This window comes from Bacillus rossius, chromosome 8 (genome assembly GCF_032445375.1).
Source record: "Bacillus rossius redtenbacheri isolate Brsri chromosome 8, Brsri_v3, whole genome shotgun sequence".
Classification (NCBI taxonomy): Eukaryota; Metazoa; Arthropoda; class Insecta; order Phasmatodea; family Bacillidae; genus Bacillus; species Bacillus rossius.
The window spans coordinates 44988886-45012124 of NC_086336.1; the positions used below are offsets into that span (position 1 = coordinate 44988886).

Sequence of the window (23239 nt, forward strand, 5' to 3'; positions counted from 1 at the left end):
TTTGTATTTAAACTAATATATATATATTTAAATATTCATTAAAGCGGTAAAGAGTGATGTCATCTCGAATGTACACAGTGACCCACACATTCAGTTTATAATAGGATATAAATCGTGAACTATACTGTGTACGAATAGACTGAAAGTTTTTATATGTTGATAGTCGGAACAGGTTTAAAGAAGACCATCTTTAAAGTACTAAATAATGTGTAGTTGTTTCCGGCAATAATGGTCAAACCGTTGGTTCCAAAAAAATTGCATGTTGACTACAGTGCAGTGTGTAACAAATTGTCCTGCAGAAAGATCTGATGCATGCAGTAATATTTTACATCTCTGTGGTCCTTGCATTAAAATAAGTGAGCAATGAAATGTAAAGTACATCCTACGTACGTGCAGTGAAAGATATTTAATCCGGCACTTTCGGGATAGCGGCCTTGCTGGATTAGCAATTTTGTTGGATTATTAGGTTCAAGATTATATGGGCAATTGCGATAAAACAGAAACAACACAGAAAAGCATGTCATACACCATATAATGCCAAAAGTCAATTTAATACACCATTTAGCACTAAATAATATGAAAAAATTCAGAAATTTGACAAAACTTAACTCGAATGACAAAGATTTAATATTTTATCATGGTAAATTCATTGGACATAATTAATTCAGCTATAATTTTTTACCAAAATGTATGAAATAAACAGATAGGAAAAAAATTAATGTTTGTACATATGTTGTTTGATCTTGCATCTCTTTTATTAGTAACATGTTTTTACATTAATGACGTTGGCACATTTTTCAAAGAGAGAAACATTTATCGATATATTTTTGTGAGTAGTTCTATTCTAGACATGCTTATTGTATTACTAATGATTTTAGTTGTATAGAAGCATCATGACTGTGTCAGTCAAAACAAGACTATTTTGAGTACTAAGGAAATATTTTAGTTTCATATTTGTGAAATAGTACATTATTTTTATGAATAAAGACAATGTTAAAAACAAAAAAAAAACACCAAAATCTTCTGTTTTAAAGAAACAATTGATCTTAAAATATAACTATGCAATCTTATCACTATGTATTATCGAACATTCATATAGCTATAATGGGAATATCAAGTGTAAAAACTTGAAAATATGTAATGGTAACTGTAATCCATTATGAAACAGGAAACACTGTAAGGAAACTGTAACAATCAAATGAAAATCCAAGCAGTGCAGTAATACAACCTGGCAGCCAGGGTCAACCACCAAAATCCACCTGAAAAAACCTGAACGCGAGTGGTGCCAGACCATAGAACGCTGGGTATCACTGTAATTCTCCTGTCTTTTACCAAGTTACCTTAGACCAGCATTTAAAACTGTGCAAGATGCTTTGTTTTCGGAGGAAATTTTTTTTTTTGGTCTCGAACTCACCCTCCATGCTGCTCCCTTACATTTTCTTATTTATGTTATTGTTTAAGGATAATTCCTGTGGTTGTTTTAATGTTCAAGCATTCCATATTGTGAGTTGTTGCAACTTAGGTGGCCATGCGCATTGTACATGTTATCATCTGTTTTCAAAAATTCAGGTAAGAATTCATAAACATTTTATTTTTTGCCTGATTGATCGTGGCATAGTCGTTCACCAGAAATTTATTTTCTGTTTTCACAGCCAGGTGGTTATAACAATTTTATTTCAATTTTCTAAATGTTTCTTCATTAAAATTTGGATATAAAAAAAATATAATAAAAATGTGGGTTGTTGATGATCCTTCAGGCTTGGTGCCATATTGGTTATTTTATTATTTGGTGATAACTGTTATCTAAGGGCTAATCCTGTTGATTTACTGTGATATATCTATTGTATTTGTTCTTTGATTGCAAAGTTTGAAATTAGATATTTACTAAACTTTATTCGCAAGCTGGTTAAATGCGCTCAAGTGTTCATATCTATGGACATTGTTTTTTATCATTATTAGAAAAGACCAAGTATCGGGAGAAAATATTTTGGATCAAAACAAGTGTTATTTACGTAAAGATACAGAAATAGCCCATAAATAAATTTATTGACAATACATAAAATGAAATAGGTACCTAATATAGACAGAGTCTTAAACCGGCTATTCAGTATGATTTGAGCCTTATGCCACCTGGGTTGAACTTTGTTACGTGCTCTTCAAAAGTTTGTTGCGTTGAGGGTAAAGAATTAGATGAGAGGCACACCACTGTAGTGCGTCAGTTTGCCTGTCTTAAAACGGACAAATGCCGTGCACCAAAGTGCTGCCCGCGGTACCGGACAAACGGAGAGGGCTTGTCGTCCTGGGCAGGGTTCCGTGGCGTACGTGCCGCAGCAGGCGTGGATCCAGAACGCTCCGCTGAGGGACAACATCGTGTTCGGGCAGCCGCTCAGCAACCGGCGGTACTACCGGGTGGTCGATGCGTGCGCCCTGAAGCAGGACTTCCAGATGTTGCCAGGTGGAGACCAAACAGAGATTGGTGAGAAGGTAATGCTTGGCACGCATTTTGCCTGTCCGCCCCAGGAACGAGCCAGACTCGTATGTCGGCAGCTCTTTAATGAGGAAGTATCAAATATTAGCCACTTGCAAAACATCATTCCTACAAACCACATCAGTGCAAAAAAACTTAATGTAGTTAAACTGAGTATGTTCATGGTCCCACAAAATTAAATAAAGTAGAACATCTTCCACTACGTATTTAGTTTTGTTGTGCACTCCTACATATGAAGTTAAGATACTTATTTATAGGGGCAGGCATTTTTCACGAATAAATCGGAACGCCTATCAGACTGCAACAAGGTATGTCCGCACCAGCGGTTTCTTCCTTGTGATAGGCAGCCGTCTGCGAGAGAAGTCGTTGCCTTATTTGACCGAGCCACTCAGGACGCGTTTCCTTCCTCACTGAATTACTGTGATTGGTGTTTTAACAATTGACATGTTCCTGAAAGGAACTCGCCCAATCACGAAACACATACGATGATACAGTGTTTCAACTTTCAGCTGGTCTCGAAATCTTTTTGCGAAATATGCATGGCCCTACTTATTAATCATATTCAAGCAGGATAATAAGTAGTTACCTAGTTATTATAATTAGTAGACTTGTTGAATCTTAACCATAGTCATTTGTTGTCAACATGTACATAGACATTGCCTACACTTTAGATTCTTTTAGGCTTTTATTAAATAATGGAATTATGTTGTCTCTGAAAATATGTTTGCTTGGTGGAACTACTTTTAGGTAAAATTTGAAAGGAGATTACAATGTACATATTGCATTTATCATCATGGTGTGACATACAAAAAATTGCTACAAAATTATTTGGTTTTAGGTATTAATAATTATCAGCAGAATATTTATATCTATTTATGTATGTTATGAATATGTGTTTGTGTGTGGTTTGTGTGTGTGCATATGTATGATATAATTATTATATCATTTCTATGAACATTATAACTGCTGTAATTTTTCAAGAAATCTTCTATATCGATTCATAAAAAATAGAGATAAATATTCCCTGTCAAATTTGTTAACAGTAAAATCGAACCAAATGGGTAGAAATGGAAAAGGTTTTTTTTCTTAACTGAGAAATCACTCTCTCTCTTTTTATATGAAAAAAATATTGCAACCATTTAAAGTTATTACACCTCCCAATAGTAGTAGGTATCAAAAATGTTTGTTTGAAAGATTTTTTTTGATAACTCCAACCATTAGCTCAAGGGATTAAAAAAAAAGATGTTGAAGGACACAACATTTCTTAGCTACCTTAGCAGGCACAGTATTGAATCTGAGTTAAAAGTTTTTATGAACCTAAATATCATTTAAAACTTTTATATGTACACTAGCGGACCCGACAGACATTGTCCTGCCCAAATTTACTTTTTGTGAGATATGGATATGGTGGTAAGTATTTCTATGCTGGACATTTTGTATCTTCTCATTATACATACCCCTCCTCTTGGGCACGCCACTGCCGTTACCAAAAACCTTTCCCATGGTTACGCAGAAGGCAACAACAATGCAAAAGCCCGTTGCCATGGAGGCTAATTATCAACAATGCTTAGTTTTTTTGCTTTTAAAGTGTGTTTTTTTAGTTTTTTCTTAACTCAGAATCGAGATAAAATATCCAATTGTTAATCTAAACCATCCTCGAATCCCCGTGAACTCACACAAAAAATTTCATCAAAATCGGTCCAGCCGTTTAGGAGGAGTTCAGTGACATACACAGGCACACAAGAAATATATATATAAAGATATAGACCAATTTTTGGTACAACCAACCCTAGCTGCAAGGATGACGTTTGGTTAAGATGGACTTTGACCTTTTTTGTTCAAACTTACAGAAATATAAACTTTAAAATCTTAAGTTGCCTGTAAGCTGAGGTAATAAGGATATTTTTTTAAGTAGTTACCTAATAATACAGTGGAATCTTGCTAATCCGAACCCTGCCAAATTAAAAATGCCGCTAATCTGAACGAGTATAGGTCTTGACCCAATTGTCAACATTTTTAGTAATTTTGTGCTTTTAAAAGTTTTATAGGCTGTGTTGTGTGATAACTTAATGCTTATAGAAATGTATTTTATTGCAAGGATTTTTTGCATTACTGCAATTATTCGGTTAATCAGAAAACATAGTTATCCGTACAGGTATCGGCCCCAAATTTGTTCGAAGCGGGGCTCCAATGTAATTGCATAATGTTTTTTGTAATAAATTTTTTAATGTAACTACATACATTCTTTCCCCATTTTATTCAGGTACTGTGGATATGTTCCAAGAGAGAAGCATGCAATGAACGTGTGTGTTGACTCTCCGCAGGGTATCAACCTCAGCGGCGGGCAGAAACAGCGCGTGAGCCTGGCGCGGGCCGTCTACTGCCAGGCGGATGTTTACCTGATGGATGACCCGCTGAGTGCCGTCGACAGCCACGTGGGCCGCCACATCTTCGAGGAGGTCATCGGGCCCTACGGACTGCTCAGGCGGAAGGTGGGGTCGCACAGCTGAGGCCGCGTGGATCCGTCGAAATTGGAAATCTCTTCGGTACAGGGTTAGGTGGCCCCTGTGTAAGGCTCCGCTTCCTCGTTGCCGCAAGTCATGAAGATTAAAAGAAATTAAATAAAAAAATACATGAAATAGTTTGCTGTATGTTGCACCACGGAAAAGCAAATATACGCTGCTGTTCTTTGGAGTAGATGAACTATAAATGTTAACGTTCCAGTCGGAGTTCAAATTGTACTGTTGCTTATAGACAGTTATACGTAATTTCGCATTGTTTTCGATATAGGTTTGTCTGATTCCTTGCCTGCCCCCACCTCGACATGGGTAAATGGCGAAGCTTACGCTAATACAGATTATTACAAAGAAATTACAAGCTAAAAGCCTCACAAGATCGTTACCCCAACCTATCGTTTCGGCCCCTTGACTGACAAAAAACCAAGTGATATCCTCCAGCACGCCACCGGATTGGGAAACCTCATCCTCTCCCTAAGCCTCTCTTCCCGACTACTGGCCAATCACGGCCCTCAGCTAGCCTTCTCCACCCCCTGGTAACAGTAGTGCATCCACAATGCCAATATTTGAGTCACTTAAATATTACATTAAATCCTTCACATGGAAATTTGTAAATTAAACATTTAGCCATTAAAATATTAAAATTTAAAAATTTTTTAACATATATAAGCTTTAAGTTGTAACACAAATTTCAACTTGCAGAGATTGTGCGCTGTCTCTGAATTCATTTGTAACTTTTCTGAACTCTTAGAAAATAAAATAATAGTGTGTATTTTTGCCTGTGTAAGTGTGCTGGCTCTCTAAAAGCTTTAGGATGATCGTACACGTCCAACCCACCACTGGTGCATGAGCCTCTAAGTCACGTGTGGCAGTGGTGGCAGAGTAGCCACGGAACACTTGCCTCCTACCGAGCGGATATGGGTTCAGCTCTTGCTTGGTGGAGTTGAACTACAATATTTTTTGCAAATGAAAAAACTGGGCGGACATTGCAGTGAACGGTAGGCCTGTGCGAATGATAGTTTTTTGATGCGAAGAGAATATCAAATTGAATGTTTTAAATATTCGCGAAGTCGAATTCGAATTGCAAATATTGTTCTCGGTGAAGCTGTGTTAAACTTATTTTATAAAATACAGGATTGAAACATAAAAATAATCTTTAAATTTTTGTAATGTTTGAACTCATAAAGTGGTTAACCAATTGAATAAAATTATAAAATAACCATGAGTAATATTAATATTGAGCATTCATACAAGCAAACGTAGCACCTACATATTTTGAAAGTAACCAACTTTATTCAGGTGAAACATATTCAACACAAAATATTTTCATGATCTAATCTTAGGCTTTCAATGTTTTAAAGCTTTTCAACAAATGCAGAACTTCACATAAGACGCAGAGCTTTGCATCACAACCGAAGCTTCAAATAAAACGAATAGCTAATTTCATGGAAAAGTCAAATCAAATATAAAAAGAGCTTTGATTGATTCAGTTAGTTTAAGCTTTGCGAGGTTAGTGAATGGGTGGACTTTCTCGGCAGGTTTCCTCACCATTTTTTCCCCATCATTGTTCTGTCTGCCGATGTTGATGCGTGGCTGAGTGGTGTCTGAGAGTGCCAACTAGCCTTTAATAGTGGTGGTTGCTGTGGGCCAGTTCACAGCACGAGACTCCTTTCTCTCGGTGGTCGTGACGTCGCCACGTGGCAGGCAGGAGTGGTTGGACCACACACACGACTAACTCGAAACGTTGTCGGCACGCACACGACTGTCCGGTCCGCACACGAACGCCGATCCGAACTCCGCGAGTCGCACACGACTGCTCGCGCCGAGGGGTGAAGGCCAACTGGCGCGTCCTGGCAGGTCCCGTTAGGGCTCGAGTCGATCTCCGCTCTCCATGACAATTGACCTGCACCCGTTCGAGACACTTACCACCGACCACACACGCCGACCGGTGAGGCACCGAGGTGGCATAACGACCTGTGCTAGCCACGGGAGCACCTGGGACGACGTCACTGTTCATCCTTCTCTTTAAACCTCAGTGTTGACAACACATTAATGGGTATTAGTCCCTAATATTTAATATTTATTTATTTTTGAAATATTTTTCTAGAATTTCAACTTTGAGTTATTTATTCTCATTTTGGGCATTACAGGGTATAAATATATTACTAGTTTTTTTATTTAGTTATGGTGTGATTTACAGTAGGTTGGTGGTGCGTAATCCTCGTTAAACCCTGTTTTGTAAGTTCGGAGAAGTGTTGGAACGGGAGACTCTGCGTCGTGTTCCAGACGCGAGTGCTGGTGACGCACGGCATCACGTTCCTGCCCGAAGTGGACCACATCGTGGTCCTGAAGGAGGGCGAGATCACAGAAGAAGGGACGTACAAGGACCTGCTGGAGAAGAAGGGGGCGTTTGCGGACTTCCTGGTGCAGCATCTCCAGGACACCATGCAAGGGCAGCAGGTGTCGCCCCAGACAGGTGCGATCCAAGCTCCGTTTGAGCTCCTTTCCTGCCTGTCGGGGACAGGTGAAAGAAACGCTTTCACCCCCATACTTGGAAACTTGTATGTATTATTACTGCTGTCACAATCTGATATCGAAACAGACGTAGGTATAGTATTTTGAACTCAACTTATGTTAGAGGTCATGTTGAAGATTGTCTTATGCTTGAGGCAGAGGCGGCTCCAGGAATACTACTCTGGGGTAGGTGTCGTACAAAGGAAGGACACAGTTGCAAAACATGATTTAAAATAAGTCGGATATTGGCCTTGGAATATTTACAAACCCATGGTCTAACATACTAAACCTTAATAGTTTAACACCACATTTGACAAAAGAAAAATTTAACTGATGAATTTAAGTATTTAGGTTAACATAAAAAGCTTGAAACAAAATATTTGGGCTGCACTGGCTTAAGGTTCTTCGCAATAACTGAGGTCAAGACTGTATATTCACTTTTGTTTTAAATTATAATTTATATTAAATTTTAAATAGTGTTTTATTTAGTTGGATATCCTTTTCAACACAAATTTTTTTTAAGAATTAGACTTGATGGTTGTAAAGCTTAATTCTTTTATTTCAATTATTATCACTTTCAAGACTAGAAAATTGTGCACTTGTACCTGACTAATTATTATTGCCATTGAAATATATATTTTTTTAATTTCCTTAGTGGAGATATTTTTCTTCCTGCACATATAAGTATGCCCACATGGTTAGAAATTTAGGAATTTTACGTTTTAGTGCAAAAGAACAAAGTTTTTAGAACAGTCTGCAGCCATACGTAATGTGAGAATACGTAGTTGCTTCCTGAAACAGACTAAAACACTGCGCCTCGTATCACACACGAGGGTAGTCATGAAAGTGTTAGTGTGAGAGACGGGAACCAGGAATCAGCCCAGTCGTCGCGAGGCACTGACGAGAGTGCGTGTGTCGCTTGCAGACGTGGAGGAGCTGAAGCAGCACCTGGAGCGGGCGATGGGGCGGGACGAGCTCCAGCGCCGCCTGAGCCAGACCGCGTCCAGCCTGTCGGGCAGCCGCAGCTCTCTGGGCGACCTCACGCCCCGCGCCGGCTCCCTGCGGCGGTACGCAGTCCTCGCTCACTACCTTACAAGCTTAAACAAAGGGGGGTTTGTCTTTAAGTCGGTTTACGGACGATAATTTTACGTGATAACGCCATAAGAAAACATTGATGAAAAATTGCATACTTTTTTAATTTTCAAATATTACTTACAGTTTTTTGCAAGTTTAATTTAAATAATTTGTTTTTATACGATCACGAACAATTAGTTATGGAAATAAACTGAAATCAAATCAATGTCAGTAAATTGTTAATTTGAAATGACGAAATGGGACAAACAAATCAAAATTTTTTTAAAATTGCTGCTTTTTAAAAAGCCCACCTTAACCTGTTATGATATCATAGAAGATTTTCTCGCACGTTTGTTGGCCGGTTCTTGCATGCTCGGCTCAGGCGGAACATGACCATTAGTCATGCTTTTTCGTGCGTGCAGCCGGCGTTCATCGATTTATAAGACGTTATCAGGTCAAAAACACACAGTCTTTAAAGAAATACAATGAAAGATCTTTAATTCAACATTCTATTATTTGACATATTCTGCAGTCAGACTCCAATTGAGGCACTTACATTTAAATATTTTCGGATGGAGTCCAGCTGTTAATTTTGGCCTTATTGTGAGTGTTAGTGTGAATGTAAATCAGAGTGCAAGTGTTAAGTGTTTGTGTTTGTGAGTTTTAGTGTTATGTTTATTATTAGTGAGAGTGTTATTGAAAGTGTTAGTGTTAGTGATAGTTTTAGTGTTAATGAGAGTATTAGTGAAAGTGTGTTAGTGTGAGTGTGATAATGTAAGTGAGTGTGTAAGTGTAACTTTTCACCTTGGACACAAATTTCATGAATTCCATGACGATTTTTTAATCTCTTTAGCCATCCTGAAGATGTATCAAAATTCCCTTCCATGCCTAGATTTTCAAAAAAGAACTTTGCTTGTGTGCTGCAAATAATGCCAGACACAGGGATCACTTGAGCCCGTCGTTGATTAAATCATCCTACCATGGCCTTCCTTGTCCAGATCTTGATACGCGGATTGTTTCATGGTTTTGCGTTTCTGTAAAACACTTGCAGTCAGACATGGATGCAAAATTTAACAGCTCATTCTTTTTCTGTCGTAAATCACGTACAGTTGGTTCCCCAATGCCATATTCTCGGGACAGCTGTTTTGTACTTCTTCCATTTTCTAGCTGGTCGATAATTTTAAATTTTTCCATTGAATGTTGAGTTCCACTTGTTATTAGACATTACTGTCTAAAGATTAGGACAGAAAACAATACCGCGCTATGCGACTGCTGCCTTGAAACTACCCAGGCCAGTTATCGCTCATGTGAGTCACATATTAGCCATGCCGTGCCGGTGCCTATCTGAACGCGGTTCACAAGGGCACGTGGAACAGAAGTGCGTTTGGCTTAGAGGGCTGTGTTTATAATTTGCTCTAGCAGTTTCGAAGTTTTGTGAGGCATACTAACACTTACTAACTTTGTTTGGCAGCATTTTTTATATTGAATCACGCATAAAATACTCTTGTCACATCAGTAAACCACAAAAATAAAAAAATAAATTGTAATCAAAAATAATTATTATTGTGTTTATGGTTTGTGGAAGTGAACGATGGCACAGTTACTAATGGGGAAATAATAAAAAAAAAATGTTAACAAACAAAGTAAGCCATTGGGTGGAAAAAAAAAATTGTGTTTTTTTTTTTCTGAAATCATAGCTTGAACAATTGACCAATTTAGCAAAAAAAAATTTCCATAAAAATTCAGATAAATGTTTCCGAATGTATATTCCTGGAAAACTGACATTCCTAGAGGTATTGCCTGATGTTGTATCAAGATATTCACGATACATCATTCACAGCATATTACCGTATTTAATCGCATAATGTCCGCCATTGCATAATGTCCGCACCTTTCTTTTTAAATACTTGAAATGGAATTTTTTTAAATCCGCATAAAGTCCGCACCAGACAAAGCAACCTTGGCCACCCCTGAAAGGCACAGTAACGGGATCGAAAATTACCGACGCTGTCAACAATTCTTTGACCTTGAGTTGTTCATTTCTCCGGAGCGGTCGCTGAGAGGGTTTTGTAGCGTGGTGAAACCGTCCGGACTCAGAAACTCGCACTCCACTGTGCAGCTGCCTGCGACGTCACGCGATTTGCAAGGGGATGGACTATATATAGCACAAGCCAGTACACGTCATCTCACACTACGTCACAAAGTAGGGGAGGTAGCAGAGAAGTGGTGGGGGTACATGCGCACGGTTTTTTTATACACACAGTAGACAAAGGGACAGGGAGGGAGGCTTGCTGGCGCTGGCTAATGCAGACATTAGACATCTGCCTCGTGCCGTCAGTGGCCATCTCAATGAATGATTAAAAAAATATCTTTTCACGCAAAGCGTTTATTTTGTGTAGGCTGGCTACGGCTTCTGAACGTAGGAGCGCACACGCGAGTGAGAGAAGAAAAAAAAATATGAGTGGCGTCTTCCACTAATCGCCGGCACCCAATTATCTCGTCACCTGTCACATTTCTCACGTCCGCTGCGGAGGGTCGCCAGTCACCAGCGCTCTGCTAGTAAACTAATTATGAGGGAACAATTTTTTTACTCTACACAAAACGTAAAATTTTGAGGAAAAAAAATTTTTTTTGGACTTCACCTCATAATGTCCGCACCCCATTTTTTTTGGTCAAAAATGTAGCCTAATTACTGCGGACATTATGCGAGTAAATACTATGTTCTGTTTTTTTTTTTTTTTTCCAGCCAAAAGTCTGTGAGCAGTACGGAGGACAGCATGAACGTGAAGTTCCAGGGAACCAACGGGATCGTTCAGCACGTCGACAAGCTGGCAGCCGAGAAGTCCGCGTTCAAGAGTGGGAAGAAACTCATTCAAGCAGAGGCAGCCAAGACGGGAAGTGTAAGTACTGCGACTAGAATATTTTCACAAGTCAGCAGTGAGCCAGTTATCTAGTGTGCACGACTGGTTTTAGAGTTACAATTTGCAGTCTGATCTTAACAGTGGCGTAGTCAGGATTTGTGTATGGGGGGGTGTTAATAAGCATGCCCCTCCCCCCCCCCGTATTAAAATCTTCCCCCGGGAAAATTTGGATTTTAAGGTGTAAAATAGTGCTATTTTAGCAGTTTTCGGTACTTAAATTTAAATATTGTAATGGTAAAAATTTTATTAATTTTAATATGAAACATGTTTGAGTGATGAATAAGAAATTAATTAAAGATATGGTGCTAAGGGGGGGGGGGGGGGGGGTCTGAACCCCTACCCCCCCCCCCCCCCCCCCCCCCCGGCTACGCCCCTGGATCTTAAATCACTCTATTTTATTGTTCCCTTGGTTTTTCACGTAGTAATTCATTGCAGTGTTTCACACACTTTTATATGCTCTGCCATGAGCGCGGTATTGTGTTTCAAGAGATCATCTTTCAAGAGTTGAAGTGTGGAGCTAATGGCAATTTAAACTTTAATCTTGAACGATTTTAGTTCAGTGCCTAATAAAAAAATTAATATTATTGTCATTTCTACGGGTACAAAAAATTAAAAAAATAATTTGTGTAGTTATTTATATAAACTGTGGCAATGATTACACCTTTAAAATTTTGCCTGATGTTTTATAGTTGTTTCAGTTTTAAGGTAATGGGTAGAATTTCATTACTGTACACAGTTGTTGATTGCATTTGATTATCTGTTTTCTGATGCTAGTCCAGCCTTTATTTATGATCTGCAACTGTAAAATGTTTAAACATTTTAGGTACTACAATCCTAATGTAATGTCGCTGTGATCTTTGTGAAAACTGCTGGCGACATAATTTTACTTCGCCTGATTTCAATATTACGTTAAGCTACGCATAACTGTGTTGAAATTAGGATTTAATAATACTATGCTACCAGCAATTTAGGGAAGTATTTTTGCAATGGTCATGATGTCGGCAGTACTCAAAAGTGTTAAAGGTTTCATACTAGAATAATTGTCGTGTTGGCACAGTGGTTAGAGTCCTTGCTGGTGAGCCTTGGTTTTTGTTTCCGACTGGATACGGGATTTATCACTCGTGGATGTTTTCTGTCAGGGTCCAGACCTAGGTTTTGTGTTGTCTCGTGGCCGCCGCACTGCAAAAGGCAGTGGTGAGCCACTACTGTTTTCACCCTGAAATGAAAATCCCAGGTGTACCTTGGCTCCCACTACCATGTCACCACCCGAGGTCACACTGCCCAGAATCATTACCACCATCACCATCACCATCACCATCTCCATCATCATCATCACTAAAATACTAAAATTTTTCCTAGCATATTTGAGCCACGTAATGACATACAATTACAATACGACATGATTATATCACTCTGATTCTGTCTTGCTCTTAGTTCTCTCTCAACATGTCCATCTTCCTTATTAAGGGGTCTGTCTAGTCAAGGGTAAATCTTATCTGTGTTGGTGATGAGGTATGATAAGTGCGATGCCTGCTGGTGCTTCTAGCGCGGTGTCGCCTCTAAAATCAACACTGTGATGACGCAGTCGTTGTGTCATGCACAGGACAACTATGAGATCTAAAGTGGTAACCGTAACATTTTTATGGCAGAGAAATGGAGATGAAGGTGTAATTCAAGTCCCTTGAACGCTTTCAAGAATCTTTACTTTATGTTTCATTCCTAATGATTATTCTGAAAATACACTTTTTTTTATAGCCTTTTTCACTCTTCTAGAAATACAGTTGAAAAAACAAAATACAGAAGCAGAACAGCTGCTTATTGGTAGGGACACCTGTATTTCGCGAATACATTTCGTGTCATGGTATGTCACAAAACACTGTATCTTTTTCTTAGAGTAATGGCGAATCGTGTGCGTGCAGCAGTACGGTATCCACATTCCCATTGGCCCCGTCAAGTGCGGGAAAACACCTCTCGCCGACCACAGCCAATAGTTACAAGGAAAAAAAACTACGGTGTTTTGCAATGTACCTAGACATGAAATGTATTCACGAAATACAGGTGTCCCTACTTATTGGCCCTCAGCGTTTCCTCAAATGCTTTTCTTCGTTAAGGGTTTATTTTTGTTTGGTTTGGGTTTGCAGGTGAAGTGGCAGGTGTACGGCCACTACTTCATGGCCATTGGTGTCGGGTACTCGTTGTGTGCGCTCATATCCAACGCCGTGCTGCAAGGCTTCCAGGTGGGCTCCAACATATGGCTGTCCGTGTGGTCGACAAACGGCTACGGGGACGCAAACGGCTCGGAGCCGCGCAGCTTGTACTTGGGAGTGTACGGAGCTCTCGGCCTGGGTCAAGGTACTCGCATCTCTCTCTCTCTCTTTGTCAGTACAATTATTGAACGTCTAAAAAAAAAAACAAGAAAGTTACTAGGAAATTCATGTGTTCTCATGTTGCAATTACACTTAATAATACTAATCTCTGACATAAAAATTTAATGTAGAATTCTTCAAAATAATGCCAAAGGTGATAAAAATGCACACAGATTTTGTTTATAATTACGTTTCTTGATGCAAATCACACTTTGTTTCCGTGCCCGCAGCTAGAATTCGCTGCCAGAGCAGGCCGAAATTTTAAACTATACATTGAACAGCTTCGAGAAAAGCGAAAAAGACTCGAAAAAAATTATTAACCCTGGTTTTAAACCTGATTTTCGGTAAGGAGTTTTATTAAAATACTGCCCATCTTGTTAAAAATTACAGTTAATACTATAAAATATCCCTTTGTCCTTGTGAAGTTTGGTTTGCGCCATCCGCCAGAGATGGCAACACCGTGGTTGTTACACTTTTCCATTCCTTGACTTTCTTCACATCCACGAAGTTACTCCCACCAAATGTTGCGTACTGAGAGCTAAGATTTGGCATATCAGTATAGTGCATTTTGAATCATGCTGTCGGTATGCATTCATTCTGTTTATTATTTAACACATAAATATAATTGTGGAATTTAAGTATATGGGTTTTTTTGTTTGATACGGTTGAATGCAGAGGTTTTCAAGTGCTCATAAATTATGTGAATCACACCTTGGTGTTGGAATCAAAACCCACAAACATTGTCTAAATCAATATTCTCCATCCAAAGAATTATCCAAAGAACATGTTTTATAATGTAAGTATTCTCAATACGTGCAGCATCTTGGAATGGAACTGATGTGTTTTCCGCTGAACGGAGATGCGCGAGTGTAGTTTGAGGTGGTGGAGGTAGGCGTGCAGCACTGTGTGTGCCCCCCCGCAGTGCTGAGCGTGACGGTGTCGACGCTGACCGTGAGCATCGGCACGCTGAACGCGGCCATGCTGCTGCACAACAAGCTGCTGTGGAACGTGATGCGGCTGCCCCAGTCGCTGTTCGACACCACGCCCATCGGCCGCATCCTCACGCGCTTCTCCAGCGACGTGAACGTGCTGGACGGCACCTTCTCCATGATCCTGCGCCAGTGCATCCCCAACATCTACCGGGTCCGTGCGCCGCCCCCGGGCTTGCTCCGGGCGCCGTTCAGTTGTGTCTGGTTCTTGCTTTTAGATTCATTAAGAGGCCACTCCAGTGTTTCAGGGGCACTACGCAACCCACGTTAACCTCATAACATTCAATGCTATTTTCATTTTGCTTATAACTTATTAACTAATATAGATTTCAAAATGATGCTCGCTTGATATGTAAGACAACAATGCTCTTATCAAAGCCCCTTTCTTCACAAACGTGCATAAATTATGGTTTTATACTAATCTTTACTAATATGCATAAGTGTATTGTCTAGGTTTGAACCATAATTTATGCACGTTTTTGAAGAAAGGGGCTTTGATAAGAGCATCATTGTCTTACATATCAAGCATGCATCATTTCGAAATCTATATTAGTTAATAAGTTATAAGCAAAATCAAAACAGCATTGAATGTTATGAGGTTAACGTGGGTTGCGTAGTGCCCCTGAAACACTGGAGTGGCCTCTTAATATGTGACATCTTTGGGGCCCTTTAGGTTGCATATTCATTTCATTTAATTCTGCTTTTTACCACACCCTGTTTTATTTGTAGGTTATTTTAGGATGAGATAGTAAATAAATATTTTTGACATTAAAACTTCTATTAACCATCACCATTCGGATAACTGAATAGATGGAAAGCAGAAATCTCTTAATACACATGTACAGTAACATGATTTCACTACAAACTTGGGATGAAAATTAAAATAATCCTTTTAAACATAAATAATATTTACTTATGGTATTTAATTTTACAAAGCATTCAATATAAACTTCAGTGCATTTAAGAGTAATAATGTACAGAAATGTACCTATGTATTCTGTAATACATTCAGTGGCGTAGCCAGGATTTTTGTATGGGGGGTGTTAAGAAGCATGCCCCCCCCCCCCCCCCCCCACGTATTAAAATTTGGATTTTAAGGTGTAAAATAGTGCTATTTTAGCAGTTTTCGGTACTCAAATTTAAATATTGTAATGGTAAAAATTTTATTAATTTTAATATTTTTAATATGAAATTTGTTTGAGTGATGAATAAGAAATTAATTAAAGATTTGTTGCTAAGGGGGTTGGGGGGGTTTGAACCCCTAAACCCCCCCCCCCCCCTGGCTACGCCCCTGAATACATTCACTATATAATACTATTACATATAAACTTATGTTACTTAGAAATAATCTGCCATCTCTTTCTGTGTATTTGAGGTTCAAGATGTATGCTCGGCGAAGTTCTATATTGTAGGGTGTAAGAGTAATCGAAGGACAATTTTAAAGATATCTGTTTGTTTGTTGATACACATATTTTTATTCAATGATAGTTATAATTGTTATTATATAGGTACAGTAAATTAATATTACATTAATTATACAATTATATATACAATATAATCATTTATAATTTTTTACATGAATTATGTTATTAACATATAATTGTTTTAATTTACATATAATTTTATCAAACCATAAACAATATAAGATGTAATAGTTTAATAATCAGATAAAAATGAATTAATATATAGTTGTGGAGATAGAGTACTATGTTGTTTTAGTGATACAATTAAAATTTTTTTAAAGATCCTGTTTTATGATAGGTATTACTTTAGGCAGTTGGCCACTTTTATTGATATTTGATACAGTAGTATGATTTGCTAATTGATGTATATAGTATTTAGTTTTAAAAAAATTAATTATTTTCTTGTGCAATTTCTTTTTCAGGTTGCTGGTACGTTGCTGGTGATAGTTTACTCAACGCCTTTGTTTGTAGCGGTTATCATCCCACTGGCTTTCATCTACTGCTTTATTCAGGTGAGAAGAAGAGTTTTTTTTTCAAATCCTATGTTATAATTTTTTTAAAACAGTGTTTACTTTATAAAATTATATTTCCAACATTCATTAATTAAAATTCTAAATCCTTTGTTATGTGTAGATGTTCAATTGGAAATTTTATTTTTTTAATGGGTAGTGATATTTCACTTGTAAAAAGCACCAATAAATTGCTGATAACTCATTAAAAAAAGTTCATTTTCTTATGCCTTCATTTTCAAGAAAATGTCAATTGAAATGTTGGTTTTTATACTAGTCACATGACATAAGTTTCCAAATGTTCTCCTTAGATTTGAGATTCTAATATGTACATGCATAGTTACTGAGTGTAAATTCTCAATTCATTTAGTATCTAGCAATTTTGTCAGTCTTATAAATTATGTTTACAGAAAATTTATGTCTCCACATCCCGCCAACTGAAACGGTTAGAGTCCATTATGAAGGCTCCCATTCTCTCACATTTCGGAGAAAGTCTCACAGGTAAGTGTCTTCACTGACAATTTATGTTTCAACGTAGGTACGTATCTGTTACTTTTGTATTAAAAATGTTGGTTGACAAATGAATAAGTTTTGACTAGTGTTTTTTTTTTCCTAGTGGTTTATGTTAAAGATTTTATTCTTGAATGGGTTCTGCACAGTTGTGATCACTAAGGCATTTACGCTCATGTGGGTTGGGAGGTCAGTAGTTTGATCGCAATGCCTGGCATCAGTAACATTAATTGATAAACAGTCAGTTTGGAACTTGTCAGTGTCATTACGTACATGTCTCTGCCCATTTCTGTGTAGTGTTAAACTCTACCTTACTACTGTGATGTGTCACCGGGAGGGGAATTGTGGGGAGTGTAAGTTAGTTAACACATTGTCACACAGCCAGGGCTCATATTGTCCAAGTGAACTGCAGTGAGGGTTGTAAGGTAAACTAGTTGATGTAAGGTTGTAGTGGTGAAGGCTTTCCGCGCAGTATGTAATGGAGTAGGGAATAATCATCAACCTATTACAGTACATGTTGTATTTATTAACATAACATGGCGCAGTCAGCAAATTGAGTATGGATTCATTCGTCAAACCCCTCAGAAAACTTAGTCGCGATGGTGATAGTGCCAGTAATTGGCTGCAGTGAAAGAAGAAATTCAAGTACTATCATTAAGCAGTCTGCGGAGAGGGTTTGCCAGCATCCTTACAAATAGCTGTTTATAAACTTAATGTGTCATGATTCTGAGGACATTTACGAAAATTTTAAGTTAAATGCGAAAGAACAGTGAGACTTAAAAATAGTGCTGAGCAAATTTGATGCTTGTTTTTGTCCCGACATAATCTTACGTACGAGAGGCAGGTCTTCTTTACATGCTCACAGCGAGGAGGCCAATTATTTGTCTCGTGTGTGGCAGAGTTGAAGAAGAATTCGGAAAATTGTGAGTTTGGCACAGTGCGCTACATCAGCGCTTACTAAAAGAGCAACCTAACATTAATACAGGCAATATTGTGTTTTGCAGAACATTCAGGAACTGAATATCTCAAAAATTATTTTGAGATTTTAACAACTAAGTAGTCTGTTGACACCGCTGTTATCAAGTCTTGGGTTTGTCACTGAATGTTTTTTTTTATGTACCTACTTTCACAGGTGTGTCAACTATACGAGCTTACAGAGTGCAGGATAGATTCACGAAGGAGTCCGAGCTACGAGTTGATAACAGCCAGAAATGTTACAACCCCATCATTATCGCAAACAGGTCAGTCTGAGAGGTGAATGTTGCATCTTTTGAGAGCGAGTTTCACAAACAAGTCAAATCTATGATAGTCACCAAGGAATCAGGCCTGACCAATTTCATCTTCCGTGTTTGTTCCTTTGTACTGCTGGAAGATAAGATCTAGTTCTCCTTAATAGAGCTTATATCTATATTGGGCCTTGGCTGTACAACATGTTACATTTTAGTGATTGGCATGTGGATCTTAAGTTGGAGCCACTCAAAATCAGTGCTCTAGTTGCAGAGATTATTTCTCATTAAACATCATAAGAGAAAAAGAGATAACTAAGGTTCCTCATCAGGAACATTTTAAAAATATTTGGTGATATCTGACTTAAGTTTGCATTGAAAAAGCGCAGATATTAAAAGGGGCATAATATCAGGATACTTAGTCACCATTGTCATTTTTGAAAACGTTTTTGTTCTCTTAAAGCAATACTGATTATTTCTTGCTAATGAACACCTTAATACTACCTGAAAGAGATTTTTCACTTAGAACATATCTTCTGAAAAAAAAGAAAGAAATGTATGTATATATATATATATATATATATATATATATATATATATATATATATATATACACACACACACACACCAAATTTACTTACAGAAGGGTTGCCTCTGCGTATAGATCGCACCTGTAATTTTGGTCAAAAAAAAATCTAACATTTTCATGGTATGGGTCTTCCTCGAATTTGGGGAATATGGGTCGTGCCATATATCTGTCTCTGGTAGAATACAAATGAAGTCTTTTATAGCCCCTGTCTCAGCTTATTATCTTGTAAAGAACACAGCAGCTGATGTTGAGCCTCCATCCTTGTCCTTGTCCTTGGTCTTTCCCCACTCCAACCTTTATGGCCCTTCTCGCCCCCTCTCCTCACTCTCTACACTCTAGCACTATCGAACAAAAATACAAAAAAAAAAGTACTATTTTTTATACCCATATTTCCCTTCCCATCTATTTTTTTTACCCGCCCCCTTCCCCAAGAGAGAAAAGACAGCAGGCTAATTTCCTTGTCAATTTTGTTTAGTTAATTCCTTAATGAAAACAAACAAGACCTTACAGCAAGCAGTTTTGTCATGAATGAATCTCTCACAAAAACATTGTTTGGACCTGTCGAGATAGAAACATAATGATTGTGTATGTGCCAGTTCACACGGATATTTACAACGTTGAGAGAGGGAGTGAGAGCCATAAACACTGCTGGGTGGCCACACACACTCACTCACACAAGCACACACTCCCACCCTCTCGCCTCTTCAGGCTCTCTCTCTCTCTCTCTCCGACTGGTTTATATGTAGATTTCCCCCTCTTGCTGAGTGCCCACCCGGCGGCAGACAGCCGGCCGGGTAGCCCCACGAGAGGCGGCAGACGTAGCTTTACACGCACTGCTAAGTTATGTTAATTAAACAATTTATACTTATTTGTAACACATTTATTAAAAACCAACAAAGGCTAGTTACAATATATTTTTTTTTAACCTAAAATGGGAAATTTGCATGTTAATCGCAGTACATTTTACTAAACAAAAAATTCAGTATAAAATGTGTGACCCATTTATTACAAAATATTTTATAGTAAAACTGCAGCATATCATTTTACCACTATTTTGGTGGAGTTGGTATTACAAAAAAGCTTTTATAAAAATAAAATCAATAACACAGAATTCTTCTGTTTTAAAAAACGAAGTTGGGCTGAAAATAGAGCCATAAAATCTTGCGTCTAGCAATTGCATGATGTTGCACTTATCAAAAACATTAAAAAAACTGTTTCATGAAACACTATTACCATTGCTCTGTCCACAGGTGGTTGTCCATAAGGCTGGAAGCGATCGGCAACATGGTGATATTCTTCTCGTCGCTATTCGCTGTCCTGGGGCGACACACCATGGACTCTGGCATTGTCGGGCTGTCCATTAGCTACGCCATGCAGGTACGCCAACCGAGCAGAAAAACTGAGGTAAAAGCTGTCTTTACATTGTGATTTGAGAATACCGTTCGCACATTATTGTGTTAACTGCTATTTCAGATCACGCAAGCATTGAACATGCTGGTGCGACAAATATCGGACATTGAGACAAACATTGTGGCCGTGGAGAGGATTAAGGAATACTCTGAATTCAGACAGGTGAGGAACATTGCGACTAATTTTTGACGACTCCCAAGGTCATCATATCAACAAGTCGTACATACCACAAAATGTTCAATGGCTAATGGGTAGAGCCAAGATTTTATGGTGTTATAACACAGCAAATTTCATCATTAAAAATAGTGAATTTTGTTTATCATTATTACAAATTAGAACACATTTAACCATGACCCCTACATTTGATTACGGGCCCTGGACCCAGGATTGGAGACGCCATCCCACTCCCCCAATTGTACAGTCACGTGCTACATTATAACTGCATGGTAACTAAATATTTTTTTTACTTAGTCTTTTAAATTAAAGCCTAAATTAAAAATTTAGAAATAAATTCTATACTGTATTTTAATTGGCATGTTGTGTTTTGGCTGTGTATTGCCTTCAGTTTAGGTGTTATTTCGGTTTAATCCCTATTCACCATGTAATCTTGCCTCTACTAATGGGTTGAATTTAATACAGTGAAAAGCCTTCAATCTGGTATGTTCGAGATTACGGCCATGCCGAATTAACGATTTTGCTAGATTATCAGGAATGCTAAATGTGAAATGTAACCACCTGGAAAACAGGAAACACTGTACTGAAATGAAAACCGATGGTAACGACAAACTCTGAGAGAGTTAAATACTCCAGCAGTGCAGTGTTGTGACCTGGCGGTCAAGGTTAAAAGTTGGAATCCACCTAAAAGGCCTAAAAGGTCTGAGCGAGCGGCCCAAATGTTGCCATATTACAGAAGGGGCTGAACCATAGGTTGCTGTATTTACTGTACTATCGTCACATAGTGGCTGGGCTGATTCCAGAATGTGTGTTTGACATTTGGATGCTCTTTCGATTTTCTCATATCCTGTTTTATTTCTTCACTTCACTCTCTACCTAAAGGTTTCAATTAAAATGGAATAATATTACTGAAGATTCATGTGTTTGATCTTGAAGCTGTGAAAGTTGTTTTCACATGCGTAGTATATTGAATAATTTACATTGATGCTATTAATGCATAAAAAAATAGTTGACCGAAATGATGTAGGTTGTGTACGTATTAATTTATGTATTGATAATTTGTCATAGTTTTGATGATGTACAATTACTATAATAAAAACTCATTATAAAATTCACTTTTACAGCCACAATTTTTTTTTCTTGATACTGAACATTCACAATAAAATTGCTTGCAAGGATTGAAAATATGTACATTTGTAGACTTTAAAATGGGAATAGCTTTGCAGATTAAAAATTTTTAATTCCAGTTTTTTTTTTAGCTGGGTAACTCTCTAATTATTTAGCATACAGTTACTGGTTACTATGTTTGAAAAAAAGACCATAATTACAAACCGTTATTGGATTTGTCAAATACGCACATGAACATTGTAGATACGTGTATAGTTTATCGAGCTGTATGTTTGGCACTGGAAGTTTTAGGAATGAGAACAGAAGTGTACCATGAACTATTGGTGTGTGTGTGTGTGGGTATGTGATTCTTCATCAAAAGATCGTCGTCTTCCGGTCTTCCCCCACAGAACTCGACCGAGCAGATTTGTTTGCAGGAAGCACCTTGGGTGGTCGAGAGCGACAAGGTGCCGGACAACTGGCCCTCGGAAGGGCGAGTGGAGTTCCACGACTACCAGGTTCGCTACAGAGAGGGCCTGGACTTGGTGCTGCACGGAATCAGCTTCACCATCGAGGGCGGGGAGAAGGTACGGCTTCTCACCTGTCTTCGCTTCATCTGAATGCAGCGGAATTCCATTATGACATTTCCTTCAGTAAAATCATCTTATTAATGTCTTAGCTCTAGTAACACGGCATTTGTTAGGAGTTTCTCGTGAATGAAACGGAAGTCGAACGAATGAAAATGTGTAACCGCGGTGCTGCCATCTGTGGATGTCTCAGAAATCTCGAAAAGATGGCTGAACTGCGTGATTCAGCTGTATATATATTACTTTTGTGAACATTGCATAATTTACACTGCGCATAGGTATTTATTAAAAATAAAACGTTATAATAGATTAATAGTCATAAAAAGAAATAATGACAACTAAAAAAAATATGCATTACATTAGTTAACATTGAAGTGTGGAGATAGTGCAGAATTCATTATACTGTAGGGACACATAAGTTTCGTGTCCAACTTTGCATTATAATTGAACTTACAACATAAACACTTACTAATTTTTCAAGTCTTTTTGGCTTTTATCAGAGCCGTTTCATTATATAATTTAAAATTCTACCGGTGGGCGCGGAAACTACGTGTGATTCATGTCAATAAATGTAGTTGAAAACAAAGTTTGCGCGTGTGCATGCATGCATATACATCACACACTCAGCATTATTTAAAAAAAATTCTACGTTAAGTTTTGTGACAGTTTCGTATTGATGCAGCGGGGGTTTTTACAATATCAATTAATAAGTAACGTTGCGTCTCGCGGACATGGGCACCCGGCAAACGACTATGTCCCAGGATCATGACATGACCTGTGTGGGAGCTAGGCTCAA

General features: G+C 38.2%; 1 protein-coding gene across 1 annotated transcript in view; it reads left to right on the forward strand.

Annotated features, from left to right (window-relative positions):
* The window catches only part of LOC134534832 (ATP-binding cassette sub-family C member 3-like), a 114234-nt gene that overhangs the window by 85025 nt on the left and 5970 nt on the right, over positions 1-23239 (forward strand). Inside the window, exons 14-26 of the mRNA XM_063373457.1 lie at positions 2308-2484; positions 4813-4980; positions 7291-7480; positions 8444-8585; positions 11339-11492; positions 13655-13865; positions 14802-15022; positions 16754-16843; positions 17251-17341; positions 18483-18591; positions 20416-20542; positions 20639-20737; positions 22294-22443. Of these exons, the coding sequence (XP_063229527.1) occupies positions 2308-2484; positions 4813-4980; positions 7291-7480; positions 8444-8585; positions 11339-11492; positions 13655-13865; positions 14802-15022; positions 16754-16843; positions 17251-17341; positions 18483-18591; positions 20416-20542; positions 20639-20737; positions 22294-22443 (1929 nt within the window). The remainder of the gene's footprint in view (positions 1-2307; positions 2485-4812; positions 4981-7290; positions 7481-8443; positions 8586-11338; positions 11493-13654; positions 13866-14801; positions 15023-16753; positions 16844-17250; positions 17342-18482; positions 18592-20415; positions 20543-20638; positions 20738-22293; positions 22444-23239) is intronic.